The following is an 18,733-nucleotide window of genomic DNA, read 5'->3' as shown; positions in this document are numbered from 1 at the left end:
AATAAAGCACAAGTACAGAATACAAAAAGGCCAAACTTTGTACTCTCTTAACTGTTGCTACACGTCAGGGAAGTAGGGTAATTCGCCCAGTGTGTATATACATATATATATATATATGGGAATGTCTATGTTGTAGTGCAGTGTAGACATAACCCAAGTAGCTCTGGTTCATCAGAAACATTTCTCCTACAGTAGCACAGAGCTCAGCATGGGCTAATTTACCCTGCTGAGAAGGGCAAGACAGTGAATGGTGAGAAATCAGCCAGTGAAAAATGCTTTTTTCCCCCCACTGCTTCAGCTGAGTGGTTTGCACAGCATTCGGCCTCACATCCAGATGTCCAAGCATCATTCTGCGCTGAGCTCTAGCAACAGCGGTTTGCAAAAGCTTCAAAATCCTAGGTGATTTGCCAGCGAATTGAGGAGAAAAGAGGTGGAAAAATTGGGGTAACAGGAAGCACAAGGTGGAGGGAGAGGACCACATGGGGAGTCCACGCAGAATATAAAGCAATGCTCAGGCATTAGGGGACGGGAATTCCACATCCATTCATCATACAAACCTCTTCCTCTTAGCATGTCTGACAGTTCAATTAAAATCCTTGAATGCTTTTTCTGGCTATTCTTAGCTATTTTCTTAGCTATTCCTGCCTGTAAAAGTCTGGTGTTTCAAGCATGTTGTTCTAAGATTCAGGACTAATTTAAGCGCTTTTGAAGGAATAGGGCAAGGGGAACCTAAGAGACTTCATCCAAATACTTGACCAGAAATTAGCTCGCTCAAGCTAAAATATTCCTGTTACTGGTAGTGGCACAAGTCTTTGGGTTTAAGAAAGCAGGGCTCCATTTTAGGGAACAGCTAGCAAGCCGGGGATCTGTGCCCAGAACATGTGCCAGCAGTGGAACAGTCATCCAACTTGGTGAGACCCAAAGCAGCGTCCTGTATTTTGTCCGACTGGGCTAAGTGTCAGTGCACCAGCCTGGCAGGTGTTTGGTTAGAGAGAAAGCATGACTCCATCTGTAGCAAATAATAAAGGTTTACGGGGTCCTCCTTGTAAGTGCAGCCAGTAAATAATTAGAAGCTGCGGGGGCTGTAGCCCTTGAAATAAAACTTAACGAAAAGTAGTGTCTGGAAAGGTGCTTCACGAAGATTTTATCCTTCCAACAGCACCAAAACAAATGAACCTTGGGGAATTACTTAGACAACACATCATGAATTATTATTGTCTTACGTTTTTGTTCAGGTTGAGTCCTGAGCCTAGACTATCCCCATCCTCCCGCCTATCCCTACGAGTTAAAACTTCTTTATTTAAGAAATCTTTGGTGGGCCTTATTATTCAAACTTCCAGTCCTGGCAAGACTTTAAAGTAAACATTTCTCATCACGTGCAACTTTTATGCACTTTGTGTAACACCACATATACAAGCAGGGCACAATAATTTACAGGTTTGTGCTTCTTTCAAGCCTTCTACTTCTTCACTACCCTCACAAGTGACATGAACCCTGCTACACTGCTAGCATTTATGCTTCTCCACATTGAGAGCATCTTTGGAAGTGTACACGATCTCTATTTTTGTGCATTGTGCAGCTCTCAGAACACAGGTGTTAAACAAACCAACAGTTAAGACAATATCTCAGAGCACGAGTTATCTCCATGCTTCTATTTTACCACTAGTTTGGGTTACAAGCCAGCAGGCCATGACTCGCTCAAGAAACCAAGCATTCAGACAGCAACTGCACTGCTTGTTTTGTCTGAAATCCAGGTCTGACTCCTCATGTGAGGATATACAAAGTGCCCTTGACCCATTGCTATGCACCTGGTACTGGAACACATTTTCTGCGAAGTTTCTTTTCCAAATAATGTTGGCCATGGCTCCTAGACATCAATTTGTGCCCCGTGCCGTGCCCACATGTAAGAGCTTGATTCAGAGAAACTGCAACGTGAGTAACAGGAAGAGTCGTAACCCTCAGTCACAGCAAAAAGTTCATCATTTCCAGCTTTCTGTAGCCTTGTGTTCTCCTCTCTCCTGGATACGGCTGCACAGTCACAGATCCAGTGACTTTGCTGGAAAAACCTTTGCCTTCGACTAGACTGTAGAGGAGATAGAAGTGTTTGGTTTTTTCTAGAAAGGAATTTTGCTGGACAATCTTTTTTCATTATTTTTCACAGATATCATCATGGCAGATGATATGGTACAAAGATATATTTGTGAGAACATTTAGCTCAGCCTTTTCTGCTGTGAGATGTTATCACATCACTATCACTGAAACTAAATACACGGATACTTCTGTAATTTTAAATGGTACATGTGAGTCTTCTTCTGTGCTCAGTTTGTTTGCCACAGGGGATTTTAAAGAGGAAAACGAATGAATCAGGTGGGACCTCCTGAGAGGGGAGATCATTCTTCCCTTGGGCAAACAAGTGATCCTGCTAAAAAAGAGACACTTCTAGAAACTGGAGGGATTGGCAGATGGACAAGAGCACTTAAAAGTGCAAGGAACAGACAGCCATGTCTCAGAAATGACCAAAAAGAACATTCTGGGAACTAGAGGAAACTATACAGTCTGCTTCAATTAAAAAAGGTAGGCTAAAGCTTGACAAAAGCCGTGCTTGAAAACCAGCTTGACCAGCTTTTGCAAGGACACAGTGGGCAGGGAGATATTTGTTTATAAACTTTTAAATTTGTATTCTGTCATGTCTAATCACTTCCAGTTTTGTCCTTTTCAAAAGTTACTTGGTTTAGTTTATACTCTAATAAAAACAGTCCTTTGGCTTTCTTAGGGGAGTTCAGTTTCAAGAAGAAGGTCTAGTCAGACTCAAAGCTTAAAGCTAAGAGTACTTCTCAAGTTTATAAAAAACATACTTTAATGCTATTGTAGGTAAGAGTTTTCAAACCACCCAAGTGACTTAAAAGTTCAAGCTCCTCTAAGCTGTGCTTCTGGCCAATTTTAGAGTAGTACTTTTTTTTTATAACATCTATTATAGCTCTGGACAATCTCTTGGGTACAAGTCCAGTAAGTAGCCTTTAAACTCATGTTTGTGAACAAAAACTGATACTTGTAATTAAATAATTCTGGCCTCTGATCTGAAAAACAGATGAGTTAAGGCAAAACCCTGCAAATGGGTGTGGTTCCACTGACTTCAAAGGGTACTGAAATTTTTACTTTTATGTAACTGCAGACAATTAAATTTTCAGGGTTATATGAGAAATCAGAAAGCTACTTTATTGTCAAGGATTCCCATTTTAGAAGTTATTTTGCATGCTTCTTTGTTTTGTAAGTGTAAGAGAGTTATAAGGTGCCATGAACCCAAACCCAGCTTCCTCTGTAAAACATGATTGAACTGTTGCTAGCCTCAAGTCACTCACCAGTCTGAGGTTTTATATCTATACTTGCATTGGTTTCCAGAACTGTCTGCAGTCTGTAAATCCCCTGTGATGCAATTCCTCTGAAGATACATGGTAGACATATATTGCTGACATTTCTCTTCAAAGTAACCACCACCAATGAGACCGGGATGAAACTGGTGGGAACTAGATTTTATGTAATTCTTCACTTTCCTCTCCTCACCTCTCCATTGCACTTTATATCTCTCTTTGCCAATATCTACAGTTTCAATTTGCCTCCATATGTTTTCCACCGTACCAGGTGATCTGTGCCTTTGTACTTTGAGACCTATTAGAAATATACTACTCAGTTTAAACATATTGCTAAGATTAAACTCACTTTGAGAACATTAGCTAAAAGATTTTCAGAAATGAGGCCATGACTGGCTAGCCGTATATACCAGGACAACAGGAAATGTTGAACTATCGGAAGTTTAGGAACCACAGTGAGCTTTGGAATTTGATTTTTATCTGAACTCTTGTCGTCTTGTGAACTCATCTGTTCGTAAGTTTTTCTTATTCAACACGAAAAATTCTTCTCAAAAGGAGAAGGGTGTTACAGTGTGCAAGGGCATTAACAATTCCTGTTAAGAAACATAAATTATGGGTTTGGTTTATAATCCTGAAAGAGACAATCACATAGGAGATAAGGAAAAAAACCCAAAACAAATGGAAGAGAAAGGTTATCCTGAGGTCTCTACTTATGTCACAACACAAAGTCATAGTGACATTTAATGTAATAAGAAATGACAAAAGGAAATACTTTTTTAAAGTATTTTAAAACAAAACACTGTTTACCTAAATAATAGAACTTAGGTCCTTAGAAGATATTTTAGACAGAGATAATTTAGCCAGAGATCGCAGCAAATTTAAACAGGGTTTGGAAAATTGTCTGTAAGACATAAAAACTCAGAAATATAGAAGGATAATATACTTTTTTGTAGAGTGATTTTAAACCATCTAGTTCAGAGTTCAATTCAAATTTCAGTTATTAGCCAGTTGAAAGGAGCTAACTCCTGCTTCTTATCACTAAAAAACACTAATACATCAGCCATCATGGCAATTCTTAAGCAAGGATATACATTTTAGAGCATGGTTACTAGAGACCAAGGTAGACAATATACTTGAAATTTAGAGACACATTAGAGATTTCATTTGCAAACATTGAAAAACCTTCCTGTAAGACTTTTGCCGTAACACAGAAAGTAAAAAACAGGATAGATGGCAAATGCCTATCCCAGCCCCTTCTACAAGTCAGCTGCACGCACAGAGAATGCCCCCACTTTGAAGTTTCATGACATGATTGAGCCAATGGTTATTACACACGGAAATTAAGCAGAGGTGTGGCTATAGACACCTGCATCTGAAATAACTTGTTACTGTTTTTTAAAAGAAGACATGAGAACTAATCCATATTTTTAAGAGGGGGTCAAATCTTATTACTTTCCTTAGTAAAGGTATTGTAACAGATATTCATAGAACCTCCACATTTTTCTTTACACATATCCAGACAGACTGCTCTTCCACCATTCAAACCCGCCCTAGGCAAATACCTGTCTCACTACTTCTTTCATCCCAGTTATGCTGATATGCCTTTCATTGCCAAATTTTCCAGTCCTGTTCAGCCTTTCACCTCTTCAGATGAGCAACAGGGAAATTAGCAAGGGGAGGAGTAAAAGAGCCCTTTCATGGCAGTTAGCTCTTTCACACATCACGATCTGAAAAACTGATGAGTTACGATCTGAAAAAAATTATGTTACTTGGTGGCATTGATACAGACAAATTTACCAGTATCATAAAAAAATTCACATAATGCCAAAGAGTGCACTGTTCACGCCATACATAAACTCCACTAATTATGAAAATAATCACCAATAAGTATACTACTGTTATCACCATAGCAGCCTGTTAGTTTTATACTGTGACTTGTTATGGGAGTTATGGTACAAAATATATGCATTTTTTGTGTAGAATTTGCCATATCTGAAGAAGACCCTGTCATAATACTTCTTTTAAAGCACAAAATCCAACACAGCTCAAATAATTTTTTGTTCAGTACAAGCATAGAATGAAGTTCTTCCAGCATAGCCATCCTGTTGGCTATTAATTGTGCCCATGGCATTCTGGTTAGGAGCAAAACAGTTGGTCAGACACCACAGTAACGCAAAAATGAGTTGCCTGAAGGAGTGGTCACTTAGGAGGGAGCTAAGATAACAGGCTTCACTGCTTTTATTATTTTAACCAGTGTTCCACCTCTCACATGAAATGAGATCCTTAGTAGCACACCATTGCTCTCAAACTATTTCTGAGGCTGATTCTGAAGTCAGTCTGTAATGACCTTGACTTTGGAAATCTCCTTGTTACTTTTTCCACTACTACATCCTGGTTTGGAGAAAACAAACCAAGAGATGTAGTTCTATCTTTCCTCTTTCCTACATTCTGGGTTTGAAACTCCTCTTTGAATAATTAAGAGCAACTTTTAAAGTGCTCTTCAAATTAGGCATTAGCATCGATGCTATTTATGAAAATCCTTGCAGATATCTCCTTAAGGTGTTCACATTGACAGAGCTGGATATAAGCTGCACACTCACTAAGCTTGGGATGATTTCTAACATTTGCCGACTTTAATAAGATGCTGGAGAAGTTTTATATTTAATTTGGGCTGAAGAGTTGGACTGAGTAATCTTCCTCTACGTAATAATTTTATCAGAACTTAGGGATTTTTCCTTGTTTTTGAAAGAATGAGACATGGACATCAAAAGAAAACAACTGTGAAACTGTGGTTCACTGCGTAATCATCAGCTCACTGTCTGATTGCAATCAGAAGACTTGATTATGCTACACATATTTCTTGTGTTTACTATGCACAAAGAACCGTTTTACCATGAAGAAAAATACAACACTCTTGTTCGCCATGTTCTTCAAAGAAGTATCTATGTGTATGGGATAGTATAGAGCTAGGCAGCACGCCCTGATGTAGTGTGAAGATCAGAAATGGTCTGCTGTTGTGGACCTCAGATACTCTTCTGAGTTGAGAGACGGTGTCTATTAATGCAGGACTAAACCTTGGCTAAGATGGCTAGACAGCTTGTAGCACCCAGTGTAGCTCATTTAGATCTCAATCAGGCATCCCTGCTTATCATGCACTGTACACATATACACATATATATGTATATACAAGTAATATGTATAAGGGCATATATATATGTCTATGCATATACTCCAACACACAGATATTGAATTCCAGCATCTACTTCTCACAGTAATTCCCTTTGTATGACAAAAAAACACTGTACAGAATTTTGTTCAGTTATAATGAAATGATGCACACTGTGTCTTCCTCTTTTATTAAAGATGGATAGTCTCCTGTTTTGGGTCTACTCTTCAAACACCCTCATAAGACGTTTTCATAAAAACAATTTGTACATTCTTCTATTATTTTAAAAAGAAGTTGTGTGTTGACTCTTTCCTGCGCATGAAGCATGTCATCATGACAAAAAGTGAATAAGCATAATAGCCTTATATCCTAGAACAGCTATTATAGATTAGCTTTGCCAGAAAAGGGGCCAGAGTAAAAGAGGTAGGGAAGGAGAGCAAAAATGTTTATCTATGTATCTTTCCACTTAAATGTCTCAAGTTCTGTGAAGATGTATTTTTTTTAATTAGGACAGTTTTCTGTTTTTATATATAGCTTTGAAAGGGCTGTGTCAATTATTGGCTTTACAGCAATGCTTGAATTGGGAACAGTTTGGAATATAACATACTCAATATTCCCAGACCATCACTTCAGGAAATATATTTGACATCTTAATGTAGTAACATTGTTTAGCAGAGAATATATTTAATAATCAAAGAAATAGGGGTTTAAGGCTTGGTTTGGTGTTGTGGTTTGTAAACACGGAAATGAAATGGAAGAAAAACATGCTCTTCTGCTCATTTCTACAGCGGTAGCCATTTATATCCTTTACCCTGGAATTGCACAGTCTCAGAAAAAAATAAATTATTTACCCACAAAGCAGACATGCTCAAGCTGGCTCTGCCAATGCTCAGCCCAGGATGTAACTGTGGAGAAACTGGAGCAAAGCCCAGTTGCATGGAAACTGCTGCACTGCATGTGGGTGACATACTTGCTTCATCTCCACCAAATGAGGAATCCCCCTGCCCCTTACTGCATTTGGCTGTATGCATATCCCCTTCTCTACGCACAAGCAAATTAAATATAAAACAATAGAGAAAGTACAATAGCTAGCTTATGCTTTTTCGAAGGAAAACTTACAGATCACTGTAGACAAGGCCGTAAATCTGTGCTGTGCTCTGATGATAGATTCCTCTCAGGATAATTAAAAGCAGGATCACAACAAAAGCTGGAAGCCCCCAACTCAAAAGGAAGTAAAGCAGATAGCGCCTCTCTGTGTGTTCATCATTCATCACCAGGACGTACCAGAAATTAACAGCCTGAAGAATAATGCAGAATATTAATCAGTAGACTTGGTGATGATTAGCTATCCCAAAACCCAAATCAGTCTGAAAGTCATAATATAGCATATTTCTGTCCCAGCATATGTTTATATATAAACATTTTTCAACATAAATATTTTGTTCTCATTTTCTTCTCTTAAGTAATCAAAAGAGAATGATTATAAAAAAGTATGCTTATTTATGTAACTGTTAGATTTGGAATTAGACTATCAGAGACGAAGGGACACTCTGTTTAGTAGAAAACACCATTTTTGCAGTGCAAAAATATCTTTGTAGTGCAAAAGTAGCTTTCTTCTTGGATTTCCATACCTTCACAGAAAAGACTGACATGTAATATTGCTAAATCTGATCTGTGTTGAATCTTTTTATTCTGTTGTTCAGCTCTGTGTATCTTCTTGTAGGAAATGCACTAACCTCCTTCAACAGTTCTGACTGTGGTCCAGTTCTGGGCTCACCAGTACAACAAAGATATGGAGCGAGTCCAGCAAAGGGCCATGAAGATGAGTAATGGACTGGAGCATCTCTCCTATGAGGAGAGGCTGAGAGAGCTGGGACTGTTCAGCCTGGAGAAGAGGAGACTTAGGGGGATCTTCTCTATGTGTATAAATACCTGATGAGAGGGAGTGACGAAGAGGGAGACAGACTCTCCTCAGTGGTGCCCAATGGCAGGACAAGAGGCAATGGGCACAAATTAATATACATGAAATTCCATCTGAAGACAAGAAAAAGCCTTTTTACTGTGGGGGTGGTCAAACACTGGGCCAAGCTGTCCAGAGAGGTTGTGGAGTCTCTATCCTTAGAGATAATCAAACCTTAAGTGAACATGGTCCTGGGCAACCTGACCTAGCTGACCGTGCTTGAGCCAGGGTGTTGGACTAGACAGTCTCAAGATGCCCGTGCAACTTCAGTGGTTCTGTGATTCTGTGTAATAGTTCGTGTAAGAGTTTGAGAAAAAAATGCAAATAAGTGAACGTAAATTCAAATGCATCTCTACAACAATCTGTGTCTTCTTATGATCAACTCATCATCAAATGGCCTAAGAGTGTAAAACCATATATGAATCAAAATGAAGAAGTGGAATAATTGAAATCTCTTGAAAGAACTGGTAGTATGAGTAAGGAAACCCTTCAAGTAAAACAAAATACTTAGAGTTTTGCTTGGATCTTTGCATGTTCTTTAAGAGGTTAATAGTAGGAAGACTTTCCTATGTGCTGAGCATTGTTTTGTGCACATCTACACACGTTACTACTTTCTAATAAACACCTAAACTATCCATAATAAAAACATGTTTTGCCAAATATTCCTTCCCTTCCTCCACTTCAAACATTATACGAGCTACATCTCTGCATGCTATGTAATTATTTCTGGCCTTTTATATGGCATGAATAAGGGATTAATTTTGTCTTTTTCTGTCTAGAGGGCATCTAATTCAAGCTTGTGCCTCTAGCATGTCTTGACAGTCAGTGGAGAGAGGGCAGACATCTTCAGGCACTCACTGATCCTTACCCAATCATACTCATTTTTCTCCATTGTCTGCACAGCGATTTCATAAAATAATGTTGATTTATATCCTTAATTTGCAGCTGTCTTTTGTTAGGATAGGTAAAATCCATATACAGAGTCAAGACAATTGCAAAATGATTATTTGTGTTTGCGAAATTTTGCAGATTCCCCACAGCCAAGGGTTTGTCTACCAGTTTGTTCAGGCAGACTGAATTTTCACAATCAAGTACTTAATTAGTGGTTTGTGGATTCCTTACGTAAGCCTCATCAGTTAATTATCATTACAGGGTTTTTTTCCGTGATTTATATAGTGTGAATATACAATACTTTCTATCATGAATCATAAAGCACATTGCATATGCTAACAACTTGTTTTCAAAAAAATTATTAGTTTAGTACGCATTTTAAATGCTCCCTTAGAGAACGACATTTTATAAATATGTCCAGTGTATGTAATTCTATTAATTACATAGTAACTATTATGGCCTTTTTTATTTTCATTTGGTGATTGGTGCTATGTGAACAAAGGCAAAGTTTGTTTTCCTTAAAACAACATAGGAAAATCCTACCATGTAATTGTAACTGTCCTGCGTAGGTTGAAAGAACACAGAAAAACTATTAATTCCATTGTTGGACATTCACAGGAAGAAAACATTAAACAGATGAAAATGGTATTTGGAAAAAAAATCCACAGTTTGTGGAAAGATTTGGTTGTTCTCTTATACTGTCCCTTTCTCTCTTAACTTTTACAAGGGATTGAAAACCATTCAAGATTCTGTTTGTCACCTTATGCCAATAAATATTCTTCACATTACATGCCCTTGTAGTTCTGACGAGGCTGTGCTTCACTGCAAGCATTTCCAGACAGCAAAATCCTTGAACTGATTTATGCCATTATGCTCAGGGATTGTTGGTTCTACTAATTCCGGCAATCTGGTGAACATTGTTCTCAGTCATCCAACTGAGATTGCTTTCTAAGAAATGGTACCTCATGTCCTTGCTCCGTGTTTGTTTAGCCATATTTACCTATCTCACCTCATTTATCACAGAAGAACACTTTAACACCAGTGCTGCTGGAAAGATATAAGGGGTTTTGGATAGCTCACCATTTCCTGCAGAGTGACATTTCTATCTTTGTAATTATAAGTTCTTGTCTTCAACCCCTTTTGATGTCCCAAAATTTAACCAATGAAATACAAATAGCGGAGCTAATTTTAGCAAATCTTTTCCTGTTGCCATGCTGCAGCAATAACCAGTTCTACAGAAGAATAAAATGTACAGTCCATTTCCCAGCTGCTCAGGTGGAAGAACAAATGTACAAGTTGTGTTTGTTCTGATGTAGAATGCAAAACAATTACGAAGTCAAATAACACTCTAATGAGACAATGCGAACTTCAGTGAAGCTTTTTTCTTTTAGAATGAGGCAATTAATTGAAATTACCTTTCCAAAACTGGGGTGCTTTTGTTTATTTCTTTATTTATTCCTTCATTTGTCTTCAGTGATAATCTGTGGATATCTGGTAAATAGTAGCTGCAAAATACTTTAAAGTCTTTCGCAACCCCGTGGGAAAACTTCTGTTTCCCTTCTTCCTTCTTTTTAGGAATTGCCACAGCTTTCATTTTCAGAATGGTTGCATGCTTTCATATAATTCCTTTTTCAAAACTGTTAAGCAGTCCATAAATCATTCTTAAAATAAGCATTAAACTTATTGTAAGATAAGTTCTTGTCTGACAAGTCTGCAATAAATTCATAGAAAATCTAAGGTGCCATTAAATCCACAAAGGAGGAGGATTCAGGTATGGTGACAGCAAGCTCATGACATTCACTCTGGTTTGCTTATTGAACTGCCACTTTTGCTGTTGATTTACTCCACTGTAGCAATGGCTCAAAAAAGTACTAAGAGTCCACCTTTTCCAATAATTTTAGTCTATGTCAGAATTGGCAGTTGAGGACTACACAATTTTACTTTTTTCCTCAAAAGACGGCTTTTAACTTTTTTTTTTAACTTTTTTTTTGGTAACAAGTTAGAAAATGCTAAAAGAAGAAAATTATTTTTCCTGATAAATGGTTGTCATACTACAGATTTGTCATGGGAAGAACAACAGAATACAGAAAGGTATCCTTAGTGTGTGCTCCTAATATAAAAGTGCAGACTGTATTTGAAAATACAGGCTTATGCTGCAGCAACATACATTTTTATGAAGGGACATTTGTCAGGATGAAGACTTCTGAATTTCATACATTAGTATCAGGCAAATATTTCAGACTAAGCTCACTTTGTGGGCACAAAGAGTCATTTGCACCTTTTTACTCCTCTCCTTCTGCAGTTAAGAAAGCCTCATCCTTAAAAAAATGGTCAATGTTATCAACAGTCTGCAACTTACAGAAATCTCCCTATAAAAGCCAAGAAACAAGACAGTGCAATACAAATGAACAGGAACAATCAGACAAGCAAAGATGGTTTGATGTGGCCTTTGTTCTGACTCTGAAAATAGACCAGGTGATCTCTGAGTTCCTTTCCATTCCTGCATTTCAGTCAATATGTGGGTAGTAGCTATGTGTGTAGTACAAATACTGATATCAAATGTAAGCCTACAAATACAAGAAGCTAAAAATGTAAAAAGAATTAGAATACGAAGCTATAGTTTTTGTTGTTGTAACCACTATTAAAATATGATAAAATGCTAAGTATAATTACTATACCTAGCAATATGCAGAAGATGGGAAGTTTCAGACAAAAAGGTAAGGAAGTTGTCTTAGAGTCTAGAAAGTGAAGATCTTTGATCTGGACTACAGAACTGAATATGTGTACGTCCAACTGTACTGTTAAATCTATGTTTTCCTATAGACGTTTGTTGCCTGAAAATGTTGCTCCACCACCTTTTGATCACTTAAAATTGTCTGGCTTTTCTGGATGTTTCAGTTCCACATATCTGCACATATCCACAGGCTGCTTGCACCTGATTATCACATCCACCCATTTCTGTATGCAGTGATCAAGACTGACACTAGCAGATTTGTATAAAATGAGTTAGTGATCAAGCATATGCACAACACTATACAGCCTCACAGAGGGCAGAGTGACTGCATGAGTGATACAGAATCTGTTTGCATATTTTTCCTGTTTCCCAGACAGAAGTATTTAAGTCCCATTTAAGTATAAATACATTTTATTAATTCTGCCTTCCAAATCAAGTCATGTGTATTAAGTATACCATGCTGAGAAATACGAACATTCATTACCCAGGCATTTAAATCTGCCATTTAGACAGCAATAGCATCTAGACTTCCCAAATCAGTCTGGTTTTCTTCAGGAATTATTAAACTTCAGGAATTATTCATGGCTGAAGACCTGCACCTACAAAAAGGGGCAATCCCCTTCACTCTGAGTTTTACTCCTGCAGCTCTTGTCAGCTGATCACTCAGCAGGCTATAAAGGATTCCCTCGTAAGCACCTTTGTCCCCTCAGATATTCATAAAGAGTCTTCATCACTAACACAAGCCCGAGGCTCCACTGGGTGCAATGGGACATGCAAGTTCTTAGGACCTGGCCAAAGTCTACTCCATCAAAAATAACAATGGATTTCAACTACAGCCATGAAAACGACCAACCGTTAACAGTCATACAATTTTTTGTCATTATAAGTGATTAATCCTTGGAAGGACAAGCATTCAAAATGGGAATCCTTTTGCAACTTAATGTAATGTAACATGTGTAGGATGGGAAGATGAAACACTATCAAACACCAAACAGTCAAAACATGAGATACTCCAGTTAACACGGCAACTTAAAAGCATTACTTTGTCCAAAATAGTAAATGTTCAAGAGATCTGAAGCAACTTAGGAATGAAGTGAATGAGCAGCTGTGAAGAAGAATATAATTCACAGCTCACAAAATAATTTAGGTTAGTTAATCTAAGAGAAAGTCATAAGCCACACTAGGTGAAGGAGAAGTACAGCAGAAAAATTTCTGCATTGAGACAGTAGAAAGTAACATCCAATGGAGATAATATTTATTCTTGCTAACTGTATAAATTCAGGAAAACCAGCAAGAATATAAAGAGTATAGTATCACTAGAGACAGAGCAGTTTAGATTTCTCTGCTCCATTTTTACGAGCAGTTGCAGCAGCAGTGTACATGGCAGACCATCTACTTGTAGCTTGCTAAGACCAAGCACAGTGGGGCTGTTAGAGAGGCTGCCAGGGTTCTCAATACAAGTGAGCCTGACACAATCCCAGGAAAATGCCAGATACCACATGAATGTCACTGGGAGAGAAACTTGTATTTAGATATAGGCTAATCTGCAATTCTTGGTTTGGTCTGACAACCTGCATATTGGAGCATTTGTATGGTAATGTGTGGAGCTGCATATATAAAGCTGCATGCTATAATAAATGTGCTATGGACAAATCCTATTAAAATAACAGACAAATAAATGGCATAATTCACACATTAGTGCTAAATATACATTTCTAGATGAGGGCTTGATAATGTATTTTCCAAAAACCTCACAGCACGTTGTTTTGAATAACTTACAACTGGTAATTTTCCATAACAAATTTTATTGTTCATGGTCTTCCACAGTAGTTCAGTTGGTTTTTACACCATTTACTGTTCTATAATATGTCAAAAGAGCAACGTCTGGAGCACAAGGCTGATGGGGAGCGGCTGAGGGAGCTGGGACTGTTTAGCCTGGAGAAAAGGAGGCTGAGGGGAGACCTCATCGCTCTCTACAACTGCCTGAAAGGAGGCTGTCGAGAGGTGGGGTCGGTCTCTTCTCCCAGGTAACAAGCGATAGGATGAGAGGAAATGGCCTCAAGTTGCGCCAGGGGAGGTTTAGACTGGATATTGGGAAATTTTACTTCACTGAAAGGGTTATCAAGCATTGGAACAGGCTGCCCAGGGAAGTGGTGGAGTCCCCATCCCTGGAGGTATTTAAAAGACGCTTGGATGAGGTGCTCAGGGACATGGTGTAGTGGTGGTCTTGGCAGTGTTAGGTTTACGGTTGGACTTGAGGATCTTAAAGGTCTTTTCCAACCTAAATGATTCTATGATTCTATGAAGATTCTGGCAATATTTATAAATGTATATACTCCTTTTTTTAATGCAAACTTATGAAGGTATGTTTGTCATATAATACGAGTCTAATGACTAAAATGCTACTGACTCAAAAATTACAGTGTAGTTGACACATTTCACCTGTAAGACACTGTTTCAAAAGACCAAATAAGAGATGCTTAGAAAAGCTATTAATTCTAATAAAAATAGTTCTCCAGTGTTTTGAGACAGTAACTTCTATAGGATTAAATGAGATCTGGAAATTCTTACAGAGTTGTAATGGATATTAGTGGAAAAAGTCTTTACAGGGTTCGAATATTTATCCTTGGAGCTGTGACACTCTAGGTTTAATAAAGAACATCTAATGTTTTGCCTCTCTAGTAGCATTGAATTGCAGAGATATATATAGTATGATGTAATAGAAACACAGTCTAAGTATCAGTTACTTCTACAGAGGTTTTGGGGAAGGGGTGAAGAAGACCAAGACCAACCTGAATAAGCATCCAGCTGAACTGGCAGAGGTAAAGGTAATGGGTAACAGATGCAAGGGCAGAGCAGCTTTCCTCTGAGAGATGTTGGCTTATGTAAGCAGAGGCCAGAAATGAAATCTGCAGGGAAAAAGTGAACACATGCGTATTGGAATTAAACAAAATTAATTTAATAATAATAATAATGAGAAAAAAAATCTTCCGTTTTCAAGTAAAATATACACTCAGTTACCATTCCAGAGACTCAAGAGAGATACCTTGGACATTTAATATTCACCCAAAAGAAGTGACCCTTTAACACTGTCAGCCACAAAACTAGCTCTAAACTTTTTGCAGACAATCTAGTATCCATTACATCCATATCTGAAAAGATTATAGAGAGACTCAATATTTATTGTTCAATATTGTTCCCCAGACTAATTGCCGTGCAACATTAGACACCAGTTTTGTAACTGAGGGTGGAGATTTTCCTCCATAAAATAAAAAGCGACATTATATTCCGATTTCAGTAGGGCCAGAAATTTTATCAAGTAAACAAACTCAAGAGGCATTTACTGTCTTCACACTGTCAGACGAAGCAATATTACACCCCGTCACATAAGATAGCAATACTGGAAAAAAAGGAGTAAGCATCTCTTCTGTTGCCTAACAGCAGACCAGGATTTCACACTCACAAGGCAGATTGTGCCTTGTGAATGTTTTGATAAGTTGATAAGTTTTTTTTCCAAAAGTTTGTTTTCCTGTTGATAAGTTTTTTTTCCAAAGACATGCCAAATGTCAAAGGACTATACATTGGCTGGATAAGTAGCCAATGCATTGTCTAAGGAACAAAGGTATTCCAACTCTGACTGCAATGAACGCTGCTAAACAATTTCAATATAACATTTAAAATTAAAACACAACTCAGAAACTTTTAGCTCTGTCTTCTGTGAATTTCTTTACAGAAGAAATAGTTCTACAAGCAGCCTTCATTAAAGAATTAAACTGTTCACATAAAGAAAGACTCAATTTACCTACTGAACACCTGCAGTAACTGATGATTTTTCCTTTCCTTTACAAGGAATACTACTATTTTGACCAACAGCCCATTGGCTTGTTAGTAATAGCAATTCGTGGACTGTGCAGATGGGTTTTATGTATATAAAATCAGGAGATGGGGTGGGGAAGGAAGTTAAAGTATACCAAGTGATTTGGCATACACCTGGACATTGTATTTACAACAAAAATACAGGTATGGTATTGGATAACTCTTACGCAGTCTCTCTACTATAAAAACATGCTTATAAAAGCAGGGTCTGTATATTGACAGGTAGACAATGTTATCTCACCATGAAATGGAAGAATAAGAATGAGCACAAGTGGACTAAAAGCAATTATGAGATGCTTTTCATTATCTAAAGGAAAAAAATGCACTTTTAGTATTTTATATGGTGTTCATCAGTCTTCTGCTGGGAACTGGAATCTAACCATGGCCACATAACCATTCAGTTATTAAGAGGATAACACTCAGCTTAATACAGACTGCCATTTGCCAAATTCTGACGGTGCTATAACAGACACGATTGTCTGGAGTGGGTTAAACACAATTGAAATATGTGTGCAATAGCTGCCTTCCATTAGGGATAAACACAAGAAATGTTTGTGTAAAAAACTCCGTAGCACCAGCTAGCTCAAGTACCAGCAGTACTTTTCTTAAAACTTGAGCAAATGCTTCTACTTACAACATGCAAAATACAACACACATCTGGGTGGAGAGGCTTTACCACCTTTTGTTCTCTGAAGGCTTGTATATATGTCAAGGACAGACTGTTAGGCTAGAGATAGAGACAAAGGGATGAAAACACAAAAGCAGATTGATCGAGTCCTGGAAACATGTGTTTAGCACCTTCTGGACTGAATGTTGGCTTGAAAGCATTTTACAGATGCAACCAAAGAAACTATCATTTCTAGCCTTTTCCCGTGTTTCAAAAAAAATAGGGTTTTTTTTATTAAAAAAGAGAAGTATCTCACTATGTCAACAGCCAACCAAAACAATGTGAAGAGTCCAAATATTTGCTACAAACGCATACCTGGCATGCATACTGACTTTTGTTGAAGAAGTAAAACAGCAGTACAGCTGAAGTAATCACTCAGCTAAGGATTCATTGTAATTAGTGGCATTACAGTGTTTTAGACAAAAAAAGGCTAAAAGAGGCAAAGAAGCATTCACACATTATTTGCATATAATTGTTATCTTGCACCTTGGGCAGAAGATACAAATGAGAACTGGAATTATTACACAGAAAACAAATGGCAGATAATATTTTGAAATGTTGGGAGAAGAAACTGTAGTCTAGCTACACTGTTCTGACAAATACTGGCTACTTTGGCACTTAAAAACACAATGCACTGCAATTTAGTAGAAACACGTGGAGCGCAGGCCACTGAATAGACCTTTCCCCCATAATATCTGAGGCTCTTAGGGAAATGTACAAAAAAAGCACCTTCCAGATAAATTGTTCCTTAGACCTAACTGCCTCATGTCTTCTGTACTTTGCTTAGCTTTTAACTGTAGTGGGCAATCTTTTGTAATAATGAACCTATGACTTTAATAAGCAAAATTCCTTATACATTGGAATAAGTTGTTCCCTCTTGGAACATTAACAAATATATATTGGATGTGTTCCTTTTGATACCAGTTGTTTAGAGCTCTTTTTAGAGAGATCGTATGATCTTAAATACCCCTTTTCAAACAATCTTTGTAGCTCGTCATTTGGTTCTATGCCAAGATTATAACATAATGCTTCTTCCTGGTACTTGTCAAGGTGACCAGACTTGACCCAAAATGATTTAACTAAGGGATAACAAGTGACTTAAGTCACTCAACTAGCAGGCTGCTATTTTTGTTAATTTGTGTGCGATAGTTCTGTGCCACATTCAAAATCACAGTGATTGCATATCACTCACAAGGTTCCTTTTGACAAAATGAAAAAATAAAAGTTGAAAAATAAAAGATAAGTCGATGCACTTCCGTTAAAGAGCAAAAAGATCTTAGACAGGGTTCCCATCTGCCAGTCATTTACTCAATTAATCAAAGGATACTGCAATTCCTTTGTAACTCTAAGACAATTACCTAGCAATTACTTGAAGGAAATTAGCACCTGGGTATTCAAGCTAAGTCATCAACACCAAACTATAAATGAATAAAACCAGATGATTTACAAAACTGTATGTTCCTGTGTGAAGAAGAGTACTTTTCTAGTTCTGTTTCCAAGCAGTAGGCTGTCTCAGAACGTCACTCCTCTGCTACCTCCTAGTTTCCAGACTGCACTTATTCATGGTCAATTTACATCTGTTCTTTTCTTCTGTTGGAAGCCTCTCAGGTTACACAGGATTTCCTCCTCCTTGGGGTTTGCACTATCATGAATTCACGGAAAGCAGTAGTATTCTCCCTCAGGCTTCATTTTTCAAGGTTAAATAAGCCGACCACTGCACAGCGCAGTACTCTCTAGAGATGCCTAAGCTGGGCTGGGCAGCAAAAGCAGTTTAGTGCCGTGAATACAGTGTCTGCTTGGATCAATTTATCTTGCTTCTCCAAGTAATCCTATGTACTGTGCTGCGAAATGTGTACTCACATGTGTAAAAGCCCGTGCTTGTGCAAAAGTCTTTGCAGCTTGCATACCAATTTCATCGTCCTCTACACAGGTGCCGCTTTGATTCTGTCCTTCATAAAAACATGTACTCAGGGTTGGATGGAGAAGAGCTGCAGAGCTCTCACAAGATTCTCATGCAACAGTTTTCTTATCTCCCTATATACCATGCAAATACTTCTTCTGATATATGGTA

The 18,733-nt window shown here is 37.9% G+C and overlaps 1 protein-coding gene across 1 annotated transcript in view; it reads right to left on the bottom strand.

Annotated features, from left to right (window-relative positions):
* ADGRV1 (adhesion G protein-coupled receptor V1) overlaps positions 1–18,733 on the bottom strand; it is a 293,978-nt gene that overhangs the window by 76,303 nt on the left and 198,942 nt on the right. Inside the window, exons 86-87 of the mRNA XM_075488638.1 lie at positions 14,912–15,028; positions 7,654–7,832 (exon numbers count right to left, since the gene is read on the bottom strand). Of these exons, the coding sequence (XP_075344753.1) occupies positions 7,654–7,832; positions 14,912–15,028 (296 nt within the window). The remainder of the gene's footprint in view (positions 1–7,653; positions 7,833–14,911; positions 15,029–18,733) is intronic.

This window comes from Mycteria americana, chromosome Z, assembly GCF_035582795.1.
Source record: "Mycteria americana isolate JAX WOST 10 ecotype Jacksonville Zoo and Gardens chromosome Z, USCA_MyAme_1.0, whole genome shotgun sequence".
Lineage (NCBI taxonomy): Eukaryota > Metazoa > Chordata > Aves > Ciconiiformes > Ciconiidae > Mycteria > Mycteria americana.
This window is presented reverse-complemented; position numbering and strand designations above follow the sequence as displayed.